Source organism: Mesocricetus auratus, unplaced genomic scaffold (assembly GCF_017639785.1).
Source record: "Mesocricetus auratus isolate SY011 unplaced genomic scaffold, BCM_Maur_2.0 Super-Scaffold_100029, whole genome shotgun sequence".
NCBI classification, from domain to species: Eukaryota; Metazoa; Chordata; class Mammalia; order Rodentia; family Cricetidae; genus Mesocricetus; species Mesocricetus auratus.
Window position 1 is genome coordinate 1,023,080 of NW_024429210.1, and position 14,005 is coordinate 1,037,084.

At 46.4% G+C, this 14,005-nt stretch overlaps 1 protein-coding gene across 1 annotated transcript in view; it reads left to right on the forward strand.

Annotated features, from left to right (window-relative positions):
- The window catches only part of LOC101830423 (prolyl endopeptidase), a 100,681-nt gene that overhangs the window by 81,299 nt on the left and 5,377 nt on the right, over positions 1 to 14,005 (forward strand). The window contains exons 11-13 of the mRNA XM_040733175.1: positions 7,521 to 7,657; positions 9,450 to 9,544; positions 11,966 to 12,097. Of these exons, the coding sequence (XP_040589109.1) occupies positions 7,521 to 7,657; positions 9,450 to 9,544; positions 11,966 to 12,097 (364 nt within the window). The remainder of the gene's footprint in view (positions 1 to 7,520; positions 7,658 to 9,449; positions 9,545 to 11,965; positions 12,098 to 14,005) is intronic.

Here is a 14,005-nt window from a genome sequence, read left to right on the forward strand (position 1 = left end):
GATTCCCAGCACCCACATCAGGTAGCTCACAACTGCCTGTAACTCCAGCTTGGTGGGGAGGGATCCAGCTCCCTCTTCTGACCTCCATCACCCACACACTAAAATAAAATACATATTTATTCAAAGGGAGGCCTCAAGTAAATCCAGAAACAGGTGACCAGAGTTTGAAAGTGGGAGACTCTTGGAAGGCCAGGCTGCCCTGCCAAGGGGCAGCAGTGGTTTGAGCCCAGGAACAAACTGGTCTAGGCATTTGGATTAGAATGTTTGCTTGGTGTACAATTGCCCTTCTGTTAATCCCTTAGCAGATACTGATTGATGGCAGTGGTGCCTGGCTCAGAACCTTCCATGTGCAGCCTCTGGTCCCGTGCAGGAGCACAAGGTACACATGCACCCTGTAAGCAGACAGCCATGGCCTGTTCCTCAGAAGGTGCTTCCTGTGGCTTCTGCTTGCACAAGGGGACATCCCCCCAGCTTAGTAAAAACAGTAATCACAAGATCACAGCAGTGCCACTAAAAATGTTTGTTTGTTTGTTTTTCTATAATTATGTCCCATAGTCACTGTAGTCTGGCTAGGCTTTTTACCCAGCTGACTCTGAAATCCGGGTGGCCCACCAGAGGTGCCGCCCACAAGGTGGAGGTGCGCCTCGAGCATCACCCTTCTCTCCATGCTCTTCTATGCTCAGAGTTTGTCTTTTCTATTTCAGGGCTTACAGCACAGTGTGAAACAGGCAAAAGCTCATTTTCCTAGAAACCTGCACCAGACTGAACTAGGGAATGGCCACTGAGACAATGAGTGTAGCCCGTACACATTGTTGTCACTTCATAATGACAACAGGCTATTATGTCTGGGGAAGCTGTGTGGAGGGTCCCTGAAGGAATTAAAATGCTCCATTGTTGTAAGGATGCCCATCCATCCATGCCGTGAAACCCCACAGCAGTCTAGAATTTGATCTGCCTGTATATCTTCTGTCCAAGGGTGACTCTTAAATTCCATCCCATCCCCCGAAGGTAAATACTTGGAGAATAGATGGGATTACAGCTTTCTAGTGCAGGCTAGTATTTTCAACTTTAGCACTCACAAACACATGTACTCCTCGTTAGAGCACGGTTTTTACAAATTATTTTAAATTCATTACTTGCTTAGTCTGAAGCAAAATGCCTATGACTGACTTATTAGTAAAGAGTAGCTTATTCTGCTTCTGCTTCTGGAAGCTGGGAAGCCTGAGGCCTGGCTCTGTGGAGGGCTTTCTTGCTGTGTCATAATAGGCGGAGGAAGAACAGAGAAGACACAGCAGGCAGGTGTCTGCTCAGATCTCTTTGAAAGCCAGTGATCCTCCTGATGACCTTATCGAATCCCAGCTTCCTCCAACCCCTTGCCATCACTCTCAGGTGCCATCAGTGTAGGAATATGGAGGCCTGGAGGGAAGGTCAGTGGTTAAGAGCACTTGCTGCCCTTGCCATGGACCAGAGTCCAGCTCACAACCACCTGTAACTCTAGTTCTAGGGGATCCAGTGTTCTCTTCTAGCCATCACGCACCTACACACACGTGCATACACAGACATAGATAAAAATAAAAGAATCTGTTTGTTTCTTAACTTTCAGCATGCGTTGGTGGTGTATAATGACAGCTATTAAAAATTGGAATGACTTTATTCGTGAGTTTCTCTCCGTCAGTTTTTTCATCCGTGAAATGAATCGTGTCTGTTATATCTTAAAAATACTATTCTGATTTTTACTAGAAAGACGTGACAGTATACAATGGGATTTTTTGTTTGTTTGTTTGCTTAAGAATTTGTTTTCCAACATGGTGGCACTGGGTGTCTGGAGCAGGGTGGGCTTCCTGAGGAGACTCATTGTCAAATAGTGGTCACCATCCCTGTAAAACATGGCTTCTAAATGGCTTCTGTGAGGCTCCATTTGAAGGTTGGGATGACAACAAAGCAAGAGTTAGCATCTCTGACATGGGGACATTTGTCCTGTGGGTGCCCTCCAGGCTGTCAGTCACCATGTCGAAAGGACAGAAATAATGTTGTTCAGTCCACACAGGTGCGGGCGTTTGCAACATTTGCATGGTTGTATCCAGTGAAGACATTTACAAGTATGAATAAATAGGGCAGGGCGTGGACAGGGGCATGACAGGCTGACGGGCAGCAGTGATGATTGGCAGCTGTCAGTTTCCCCTTGTCCCCTGTCAGATGAGAGGATGAAGGACTATGCCAACCTCTTAGACCTGGAGTGCTGGAAGTTTCATCGGGCTGATGAGGCGGCCTCTGCTCACCAGAGGCCCAACCTTAGGAGTGTGTAGATGCCTTCTCATCTTCTACCAGAGTTCACTGTGCTTAACGTTCTTTGGTTTTCATGTGGGGTATCACCTTTACTCTACTGTGGGTGTCCGAGATGAGCAACTTAGGTTTTTCCAAAAAGTGGAAAAATGTGTAAGTACAGAAAACTCAGTAGTGTATGCGGAACCTAGCTTAGAGTCAAACTCCTTGCCCTTTGCCCTTTGAGGCTTTGGACACAGTTGGGAGCTAGTATGCTGCCTCTTCCAGGGATGCCTGGTCTTAACCATGTTTGTCATTGTGATTGGGCATGGCTGTTTCCACAGTTCACTGGATTTCTAAGTTAACTTATGTGGAGGTGACAGTTACATAGGTCCTCTATGGCCTAGATGGCCGGGATCTGGTCCTCCACTGAGAATGCATGAGGAAGCCCCATCTTACCACAGGACAGGGCTCATGCTGCAGGCTCCCCACCTCCGCATTAGCCACTGCTCCAAGGACAGGTGGTCTCTACTAAGGACATCCTCTTTGCAAACAGGTGTCTTTTGAACCCTGTCCAACAGTGTCTGCTGTTCCTCTGTCTTATCTGAGCACTTAGGAACCAGCCCAGGCACCTGAGCAGCTTAACTGCTACCCAAGGTCTGGGTGGGCTGGGCACTCAGTCCTGGGTCTGGGTGGGCTGGGTACCCAGTTCTGGGTCTGGGTGGACTGGGCACTCAGTCCTGGGTGTGGGTGGGCTGGGCACTCAGCCCTGGGTCTGGGTGGACTGGTTGGTCACAGGAGATACACTCAGCTGCTGGTTGAGGATGGGCACTTACAGCAGGCCAACTTTGCGTAGGCTGGCTGTCCTGAGCCTTCTGTAGAGAATGCACACCATTTGTTTGCTTCTTTACATAACAAAGGGCAGAGCCCTCTCCTCAGCCCCTCAGGATTCCAAAATGATTAAATTTTGAAGGGGGGGGGACAGAATTAAGGGGAGGAACCATTCTTATTCACTGTTTAACTTATAATTGCCATGGCATTGTTTTCTGTTTGCATATCTTTGATGTAGACTAATGTCTAAAATAGCTTTCTTGACATCTAACCATGCTTCCAAATGACATCTGTCCACGTAGACTCTTGGGTGGGGCTTACAGTCTACTGAAGTAAAAGATGTACCCATCACAGGCTCCTTGTGTAACTGGGTCCATTGGATGGCCCATTTGCTGTGCTCCTGGCAGGAAGATGGAGCAGTGTGATAAGACATTAGTCTAGGATGACATGCTTTTCCTGCCTCTCAAGTGGGCACCTGTTAGATCCAAATAAGCACTTAGTTTTCCTGTCCATTAAAAGGTTTCCAAAAGAGCATTATCCCATTACGGGGCAATGCCCATAGTGGACAGTGAGAGGATAGATGCAGAGAAAGGAGACATGTTTCCGGCGACCCTGATTTGTATATATAGGCATGCTTCCAGGCTTGTGGCAAAGTGGGGAAGGATATAGCCATGAATAGAGGTTGTGTAGAAGAGCGAGGGGAAGGACCAAAGTCCTCATTGCTGACTCTTAAAAGAGCTGGAAGAGCCGGGCGGTGGTGGCGCACGCCTTTAATCCCAGCACTCAGGAGGCAGAGGCAGGCGGATCTCTGTGAGTTCAAGGCCGGGCTGGACCGACAGCCTCCAAAACAATACAGAGAAACCCTGTCTCGTAAAAACCAAAAAAAAAAAAAAAAAAAAAAAAAAAAAAAGAGCTGGAAGAGTCAGGCCAGAGGACAGGAGGCAGGAGCAGGCGAGCTGTGAGCATACGGTCAGTCCCAGGGAAGCCAACGATGAAAATTCAGCTTGAAGAGCAAGCAGGGTCACACAGAAGGTTTTGTTGGAGACACTTAAGTCTGTCTACATGCCCTGGAAAGGGAGAAAATTCCAAAGCTTAAGTGCTGATTGGAAGAGGGCAGTAGTGGAGGAGAAAGTAAAGAATCAAACCAGGACCTGGGGATTCCTGCGTGGGTCAAGTGGGGTTGCAGAAGGTCTTGAGAGTGCCAAAAAGATGACCTCTGAAAAGATAGGTCAGATGCAGAAGGAAGTAGAGATGCCAGTGTGGGTGATGAGAATGTAACAGAGTGAAGGGATTGGAGGCAGTTACTCCAGATTCTCCTTGGATGGTGGTAGACAGGGGCAGGCATAAGGAGATGTGTAGGAAAGACGTATGGAAAGACGTGCATGGAGTTCACATGGAGACAGGAGCATCACTGCACAATTTCAGGGCCCGGTTAAGCTCATGTTGCTAATTTGTGATGAAGTGACTGCCATGCCCTGGGTGTTCAGCTGTGGATTCAGATAAGAATGAAGGGGTTTCAGGAATTAGTGACAGTCACAGGGCTGACCAGGAATCCCAAACTGGGAAGGAAAGAACAAGGAAATCAGACAAAGGATCGAATGTCCTAAGAGCTTTGAAACTGATAGATTGCCTAGGCAAGTAGTAGCCAGGAAATGCACCAAGTCTGCAGGTCTGGGGGCCCTATGCCCTTTGAAGCATAAAATAGTTCTTCATAGAACTCACTTCCAATCAAGAAGGATCATGAAACCCCCAGTATAGACTTAACGCAGGGTGTTTGGTGGTGTTTGTGAGGTGAGGAGTCTGTTGGCATTTCCTAATCTAGCAAAGTGATCTCAAAAGGAAGCCAGTGCGAGATGCTAAATGCCTGGACGATTCTCTTGGGGGTGGGGGTTAGTTTTTATTGTAGGTATTTTACTTGTATGTATGTCTCTGCACCTTGTGTGTGCATGGCATCCTCAGAGGCCAGAAGAGGTTGTCAGGTCCCCTGGAACTGGAGTTACAGACTCTCGTCAGTGTTGGGTGTTGGGAATTGAACCCAGGTCCTCTGAAAGAACAGCCAGTGCTCTTAACCACTGAGTCATCTCTCCAGCCCTTTTAATGCCAGTTCCCAAAATGGTGAATTGGGCTTTAGTTTAGGCTCAGTTATTGGTAGAAAAGGAGCAGTGCGTGTGTATTTTAAGATTAAAATCGACTTTTTACAAGGTTTTTCTATACCGTTATTGTAGCATCAGAACCAAGTTAAATCATGGTTAAGGGTCTTCACTGAAGCCATGTGGGGCTTGTTTGGGCTTTTCACAACACTCAGACATATTCTTTAGTCCTAGAGCCCGGTGAGATTGGGGGTGGTCAGCCAACTCTAGGCAATGGCAGGGAAAGCTGTGGGGGAGCTGAAATGTTGCACACTGGGAGAAAGTGAGAGTCTGAAGAGAGGAACAGCTGTTCACCTGCCTGAGTGACAGCCCAGAGCTTGAGGGAGGGTCAGCTGGACAGGGACTGGGGACAGTTCATGCAGTTGTGCATAGCTGGAGGGAACACTTAAGTTTTGCACAGATGTTTGCATTGTGATGTGACACACTTCTCCTTTGTTCCCTCCTTTCTTCCGTGGACGCCAGGGCTTCTCGGGTGGTTCCTCCTCTGTACTCACTGTCCAAGCCAAAGTAACTTTACACAAAACTGTCCCCTCTGACTGATTTAAAACCTGCAGAGCCTCGTCCGTGATTCATAAACTGCCAGATCTAGTCCATGTCTCCGCAGTAGTTCTTTCCACAGTTAGAAACACAGTTTTTTAGTGACAAATTTAAAGAGAATCTGTTTAAACCAGATGAGTACTTGCCACACTCTAGTTGCTTCCTGTTGTTGTGCTGAAGACACGATGGCCAAAAGCAGCTTGGGAGTGGAAGGGTTTGTTTGGCCTCCACATAGTCTGTCACTGAGGGAAGCCATCAGGGAGCTCCGGACAGAAACCACAGCAGAGCCATGGAGGAGTGCTGCTTACCAGCTTGCTCCGTGTGGCTCCCTGTGGCGTGCTCAGCCTTTCTGGTGCCATGCAGGACTAGCTGCCCTGCAGTGGTATCACCCACAGTGAGCCGGGTCCTCCTACACAATGTGGACAGTCTGTTCTGTTTGTTTGTTTGTTTGTTTGTTTTTTCAGCTGAGGTTCCTCTTCCCAGATGACCCTAACGTGATGTCAAGTTGACAAAATAATTTCAACTAGGATGCCACTACCCTGTAACACTTGTCTCTTAAGCCCCATCCTGCCCAGTCCTCTCTCTCTGCTCCCTGTTGGTTTCCGAGGACTTGGGGGTAGCTTTCTGGTACAGAACTGTGCCCTAAGAAGTTTCTGATGCAGTAACTCTATAAAGTGCATAGATTATCTGGTTCTCAGCCTTCCTAAAGTTCCTCGTGTTGTGGTGACCCCAACCATAAAATTATTTCCATGCTATTTCATAACTGTAGTTTTGCTGCTGTTATGAATGGTGATGTAAATATCTGGTATGCAGGATATCTGATATGTGACCCCCAAAGGGATCTAGACCCACAGGTTGAGGACCACTAGACGCTCAGTGCCCTCCAGTGTGAACAAGGTCAGCAGGATTTTTCCAGCCCAGCTGAGCCAGGCTGCTTCCCAATGTCAGTTGGGGTAAAAATACTGTGTTTGCTCAAAGACAAAGCTATTTACAGCATTTTTGTTTATCTGCTGTCTGTAGCTTATCACTTAGTCTGTTCCTTATCGCTTGAGTAGCATTTAATGTTCTCTTCCTTATCCTTTTCTTTTAATCCTTTATCCCAAAAGTAATGAATATGGAAATGTTGACTGAACTTGCCCTAGATGGCTCAGATTTAGAAAAGGCTTATGAGGCTTAATTACCAGCACTGAGAAAATGGCTTTGTTTAGCCAAGAATAATAGGATTCCATGATGTCACTGCCAGCTCTCTAAGCTAACCTGTTTTGTTCCACTAACATTTGTTTAATAGTTGAACACAGAAAAATGAAAACATATTGAGTGTCTTGACCTTTAGAGAGGAAGTTGAACATGAAATTTGTCTTCAAGACAAGAAGTCACCTTAGATTAAATTGATGGGCAGAGTGTGACTTTCCAGGGCTGAGGGGGTGAGCAGCAGTGGATTGAATGCCTGTTCTCTTTGGTGGGCTCCATGAAGGCTCTGAGATGAGCATGGTGGACATGGTGGGCTAACACTGAGGAAGGTGAGCAGCCTTCCCAAGAGCGCCTAGCTAACGAGGCTCTGTCTGTGTGAAATGAAAACATATCTCACTGTGACATGCGCCCTTCGGAGATACTGGATTTTCACTATGCTGTGTATGTGTTGAACAGAGAATTCAGTAACTTTTCTTTTTGACCTGTAAAATCCTGCGTGTATTTTCCTCATCATGCTGTAACTAGGGCTTCTGTTTTCCTTTGCTGTAGGTTTTCTACCCCAGCAAGGATGGCACTAAGATTCCAATGTTTATTGTGCATAAAAAAGGCATAAAGTTGGATGGCTCACATCCTGCTTTCTTATATGGCTATGGTGGCTTCAACATCTCCATCACACCCAACTACAGGTAAGTGCGGGGCATTTGGCATTCATGTGATCTTCTGCACATAGCGGGGTCTGCTAAGTCATGAGGTTCTTGCTTGCTTGGTGTTTCTTAGAGGGGCAGGACTTTTAGATAGCATCTTGAATTTTTGCCTAGGAACTGTAGAACCTTTACAGGCCAGCCATCGTTATTGTTGTTATTGTTTGATGTCTTCAATAGGAAAGATTATTCAAGAAATAGCTGTGCAGTCTACCATCACTTGAGGTCTTAAGACACTCCTGTCCTCAGGGCGTGCCATTGGCTAGCATGACTCTCTCCTCTGCAGCTCTTCAGAGCAATGCCTTCTAGATAATTTTTTAATCAGAAAAGACAACTGTGTTCATATTTAGCCATAAATACATTTTATGAGTACTCCAATGGCTCACCCATTTTAAACTGTCCTATGATTGTTTCTCAGATAATGAATGCTTATAGCTACATAGGTCCATTGCTATTATTTGTTTATGTTTAAATAGCTTCTGTCAGGTTTTTACAACTTCAGTGTCCCATTCCTAGTATGAAATGGAATTTGCTTTGAGTATTTTTAATAAAAGGAGTTGGTACATCCAGCAGCAGTGGTAATAGTGCCTCATTTGACATCTGGTTCTCCGACTCACCAGGATTCTTTCTATTTGTGGGCTAATGGTGACTGGGACATGCTAATTCGTCCCCATCACCCAGCCATCCTAAACCTGACTATATGGAAGTTGTTGCCTTGCTTTGGACATTCAATAGCTGAAACTGCTCATTAGTTTAGATTTAATGTGTTTAAAGATGTCCTGTGTCCTCAGAATCTTTTAAGTGAGGCTGGACTAGACCAAGGAGTTGGTTGTTGCTTTGGTTGGCAGAACAAGGGAGCTCTTGTATAAAATCATAATGCAGAGCAGTATTCATGATGTGGACTCCAGTGGTCACAGGGTGGCACTCCTGAGGGCACATCGCCTATCTCAGTCATATCTCAGTGGTCCAGTTACAGGCCATGTTGATTCTGAGGCAGTTATCTGGAAACTCGAGCTAGTCAGTATCTGTTAGATTAACGTAAATGTGGCATTGTTTGCCACTCTTTATATACAGTTTCCAGTGAGAGTGCTGTTTACGTCAGGGATGGTGACACATGATTCATCAAGGAGTAACAGGATGTGTGCACTCTGTCCCACGTTCCCTTCATCCGAGGGGTCCCTGGGTGGATCTACCATGTCTAAAGCTAGCAGTCTGTCCATCTGTACAGTGAATTCATTTTAGACCTGTAGGCTAGGAATCAAGAGAGACCCATTAGAGATGCCTGAAAATATAAAGGACCAAATCTCCAAGTCATTTTGGCTAATTGGTTATGGTGAATCTAATTGTATCTACCTCACTCTGACTCCCTTTCCTCTCCCCAGTGACCCCTCCCTCACCTCTCATAAAAGGAAAGACAGCATCAGAAATAGAGTTCACAGCAAAACAATTTTAAAAGAAAGACGTCACTGTTATTAAAACATAAACATGACAATTGTTTCTATATAATGTCTGCATTATGAATGGCACAGGGGACTGTTTACCCGTGTAGAAAAGTGAAATATACTGTTCATGAACATGTATGAGTTTGCAGGCAAACAGTAATCAGAAGTTACACGTCTATCACTTTAATCAAGTATTATAACATTTTCGGGCTTCTGTTGGGGTGCTGTGCTGCATGGATTGTTCTTGGGATACAGCTTTGCCGTGAGGTGGAGGGAGGAGTCTTGGTGCTTGCTGGCAGTTGCGGGAAGATTAAACCGTCTTCACCGTTTCTCAGTGTGTCCAGGCTCATTTTCGTGAGACACATGGGCGGCGTCCTCGCAGTGGCTAACATCAGAGGCGGTGGTGAATATGGAGAGACGTGGCATAAAGGTGGGCGCTTTCTCTGCAGAACCAGAGTCTGGGCTGACTCAGCTCAGGTCATGCTGACCTTCGTGATTGAATAGCTGGGGCAGAGCAGTGAGAGCCCGTCTCAGTCTCCTCACACTCCACTCTTCCAGTGAAAACAGCTCTCATCTGTTACTTTCCTTCGTGGTCTAGATTAATGAAGCGCAGTTTCCTGACATAATCCTCATAAGACATACCGGAATGTTTGGTTTTTTTGGCAGCACCTGAGGTGCTGTAGGAGGTCTGTGGAGGCTTCTGGTTTGTAGTTTGCCTCCTGATGGCCTTGCTTTTCAGTTTGGCATTATCTGGCTATCTCAAAAGAGGTTTCAAGGCAGTCCAGGTTCTGCTCAGGGAACTGGCCTGTGGCTTTCCTGCTCTCAGTGTGTGCCCATCCTGGCTGCCAGTGAGTCCTCGCGTTGTGCTAGGGAGGCTAAGTAACTTAGACACCAGGGTTTAGCCCCTTTCCTTTCCGGTTTGTCTGTATCTGTTTCCTGGCCTCATGGAGCATGTGTACTAGTTAGTTCCAGCTTCATTCCTTGGGGGCCAACCAGGTTTGGGTTTTTGTTGAGAGTCATTCATTTAAAGCCCTGTCTCTTCATTCTTTCTGTTCGGAGCCTCCCACACCTTGCCCAGACTTCCATGCAAGCAGAATTGTCCTTCACCTGCTGTGGTCTATTCGCTGCTGGTGGTGGAGAGCATACACAGCTCTCCCTCCAGCCTCACATTTCCCAAAGTCTGCCGTCATTTACAACATGGCCAAGTGGTCCCTAGAGCTAGGAGTTGTCATCAGCATCTTCTGTCACTGCAGGAACATGAGACCGTTCTTCTCCACCCTCCAAGGCCTAGGGCTCTGGTTTCCCACATCAGTTCAGGAACAAGAGTGAACGTATTAAAGGATTGTTTGCTCTAAGTGCCTGTGGGTACTGATATGCTAAGGCAGGGCCTGAACATGGTGACCAGACTCATGGACTCCCTGACATAACCCAAACTGCAGAAGCATCATAGCAGGACTGAGTGCTTCTAACATACCCCGTCATCACTATATTTGAAACAACATAGAAGTGACTATATGATTTTTACTTGATAGTAGATGTAGATGGATCTCAATAACACTAAATACATACTTTGATATGAAAAGAAAGCTGAACAAAGGAAAAGAAAGTGTACACATAGCATAAATTTGACTTACATCTCAAATTCATAGGCTAAGACTAGTCCCTTTGACTCATCTAATTTTCTGGGTAGTTATTCACACACATATCCCGGCCAAGGATCATGATCCTGAGGCCAGCTCCAGCTCCCAGATTCTCCCTCTGGGAGAGTGGACCCTGTGGTCTAATAGGGAGGATGCTTTGACCCTGGTCTAATTCTACACTCTTTCATTAACTAGACCAACTGTCATCCAAAGCCTTGAGAGTAGGCAAGTCAGAGCTTGACTGAAGCTAAGGAACTTTTTGACTGCTTCAGAAAGTCAATGAAGGACCAGAAGGGAACCTTTTTCCAGTTATAGCCCGGTGTGCAGAACATTGATGCATCTAATTCTCACTCTGTTCGTTGAGCTTAAAATGTAATGCACTTTTAAAAATAGACGTATACACCAAATGGTATTGTTCCTGGAAACTAAGTATCCTAGCTGTTCTAATTCACCGGTAATTGCTTATTAAAATCTTAATAACATTTGTTTTGATGTGAAAAAAATTCTTTCAGTAGCGCTGCTTCATGTTTAATTGAATTTCTGCACAAGTGGTTAATCTTGAATATCTAATTAGCTCTGGGTCTGCTCTTTGTTCACGCTGAGGCAGTTACTTCAGACATCTGCTCCTGTGAGGCCTTCACTTCTACCTGCATGCTGAGTGATTTCTTTGGCTTTGCATATAGGAAGGGGCTACATCCAGGTGATAGGAGATGATGCTCAGATGAGTCCCTGGGGAGACATGTGACAGTCAGAAGTTCCCAGTGTGCTCTGTTCCAGCATCTCCTAACCCCAGCTTTCCCTTTAAATTAGTGGCTGAGCACACCTGGACCATCTCTCTCTAAAACCCCGCACAGAGGAAGGGTGAGTTCTCCAGGGCAGGAAGCATGTGCAGCCCTTGTCACCAGCGCTGCTGGTTCGCGCTAGGTGGAGCTCAGCAGACTGGTGGTCTGTTTCTCACTCGGCTTCTCAGAGCAGTGATTCTTTTTATGTTCCCTTTCTCACACAGAACAGATCATTTTTTTCCCCAAAAGTTGTACAATCTGTTGATAAAATACAAATTCACCATATGGGTTTGTAGCTGTGGTGCTGTAGTGCATAAAAGTTAAATTGAGGCATTTCAGTCAGTGTGGCTTAAGCAGCCATTGCTGACGTTGGTCAGCAGTGGAAACCTCCACGTAGCTCATGTTTTTCATTGTCTTTTCACTTTGCAGGTGGTATCTTGGCCAACAAACAAAACTGCTTTGATGACTTTCAGTGTGCTGCTGAGTATCTCGTCAAAGAAGGCTACACGTCTCCCAAGAGACTTACCATCAACGGAGGCTCCAACGGGGGCCTCTTAGTGGGTGAGAGCTGCCTTCATTCATTCACGCACTCACTAGCTGGCCCAATAAGGGTTTTCACACATTGTTCCCCGAGCATCACAGATGGGAGTAGTTCAGAGAGAGCGAAACTCAGTTGCATTTGAGCCTTCATGGTGCTGAGTAAACTCAGCCTGCCCTGACAGCTTTACTCTGTACGAGCCGGAGACACAGCTGGGCAGCCCTCGCTGAACCTGACCACCACTCAGACCTAGTGGGATGGGAGCCTTGTTTCTTCAAACCTATGCTGTGAAATGCTAAATGCCATGGGCACAGAGATGGGTGCACACGAGGAACCCATACTTTCGTTAGTAATGCCGAAATGAAGGGAGTGGTCGGTATGGATGCCTCACACTTGCTGAGTACCTAGTGAGGTAGATGTGCTGTTACTGTCCGCATCTTAGAGTTCAACACTGAGGATGACTAGAGATACCTGGTTAAACCTGGAACTTTTCTAATTCCATGGCTAGTGAAATTTTACTCTTGGTTCTCTCAGTAGCACTTGGCACACTCATGAACGCGTGCATGGCAGGCAGAGTCCTCATCCAGTGTGTTTAAGGTTGTTCCCTGGTACATGTGTAAACAGCACAAACACATGACAGTTTCAATCCACTGTTCTTTGGAGTTCAGGGTTGAATGTTGTTTATCTTTGAAACATGTGGAACATGTCAAAACATGGATTTTTGTGCTTATGCTTTTCCCCAGTAGAACATGGTCGTTTAGGCAAACACTTTGTAGGCCAAGACAGTAAAGTGTTTTCCTGAAATGTGTGAGGACAGAGTAAATCTCAGGCACTGCTAAAAAGTACACAGCTAGCTCATGAATATAAAACTATAGTTGTCCAAAGTTATTTGTGTAAATTAGGAAAGGGTGGGGCTGTGTGAGGTGACGTCCTGATCTTCCATTGGGCCCAAGTTGGACTCTTTTGACTCACATTGGGCAGCTCACAAATTTTATTAGACCTCAAGAAATGCCAAGCATGTCTTCAGGTGTTAGGCATGACAGCTGTCTCTGTCTTCACAGAAATTTTTTTCTGTTCAGAAGAGTCAGACATAAACCTAGGCCCGCAGGCTAACGGGCTGTTCAGGTGAAAGGTGACAGAGGCTCATGTCCTCATGGAGCAAGGTAGGTGTCCCAAGACCAAACCAGACAGCACAAACTTCGAATGCAGCCTGAGTTCTCACTCTGCTGAAGTTTTGGGAGTCCTGTGCAGATGGGCAGAAGGTTGGGGCCAAGAAGCTGAACAGCTGAGAGACCTCACTGGCTTGCCAGAGCTGTGACTCTGGAAGATGAGTAGTCTCATTCTGGATCTATTCTGAACTACAGAGAAGAGGCTCAACAGAACCACAGGGGAGTCAAAGACTTATAGGAGAACATTGCAGATACCACGTGATCTGTGTTGTCCTCTACTGGTTCACCCACTAGTCTACTGTGGTTTTGATTTATCTGTCTTAGGTCGGATCCTTTGAGGAGCCCACAAAGACTGAGCTGCATCGAGATGCAGGCGTGCTCAGGCCAGGCTTGCACATTCCTAACCTTCCAAGAGAGCCCCCGGCCTCTAAGGGAGTGACTCGGACTTCTGTACTATTAACGTGATGCATCAGAATATGGCGTGGACTGTGGTTTCTTTGCCAGAGGCAGGAATAGTCTAGATCTTTTAACTGGCTCCTTGCCATGCAGATTTGAAGGGCCTCCATGGCTGCTGATTAGGGGACTAGGCACCCTGCATTCACTGGTTAGGGGACTAGGCACCCTGCATTCACTGGTTAGGGGACTAGGGCACCCTGCATTCGCTGGTTAGGGGACTAGGGCACCCTGCATTTGCTGATTAGGGGACTAGGGCACCCTCCATTTGCTGGTTAGGGGACTAGGGCACCCTCCATTCACTGGTTA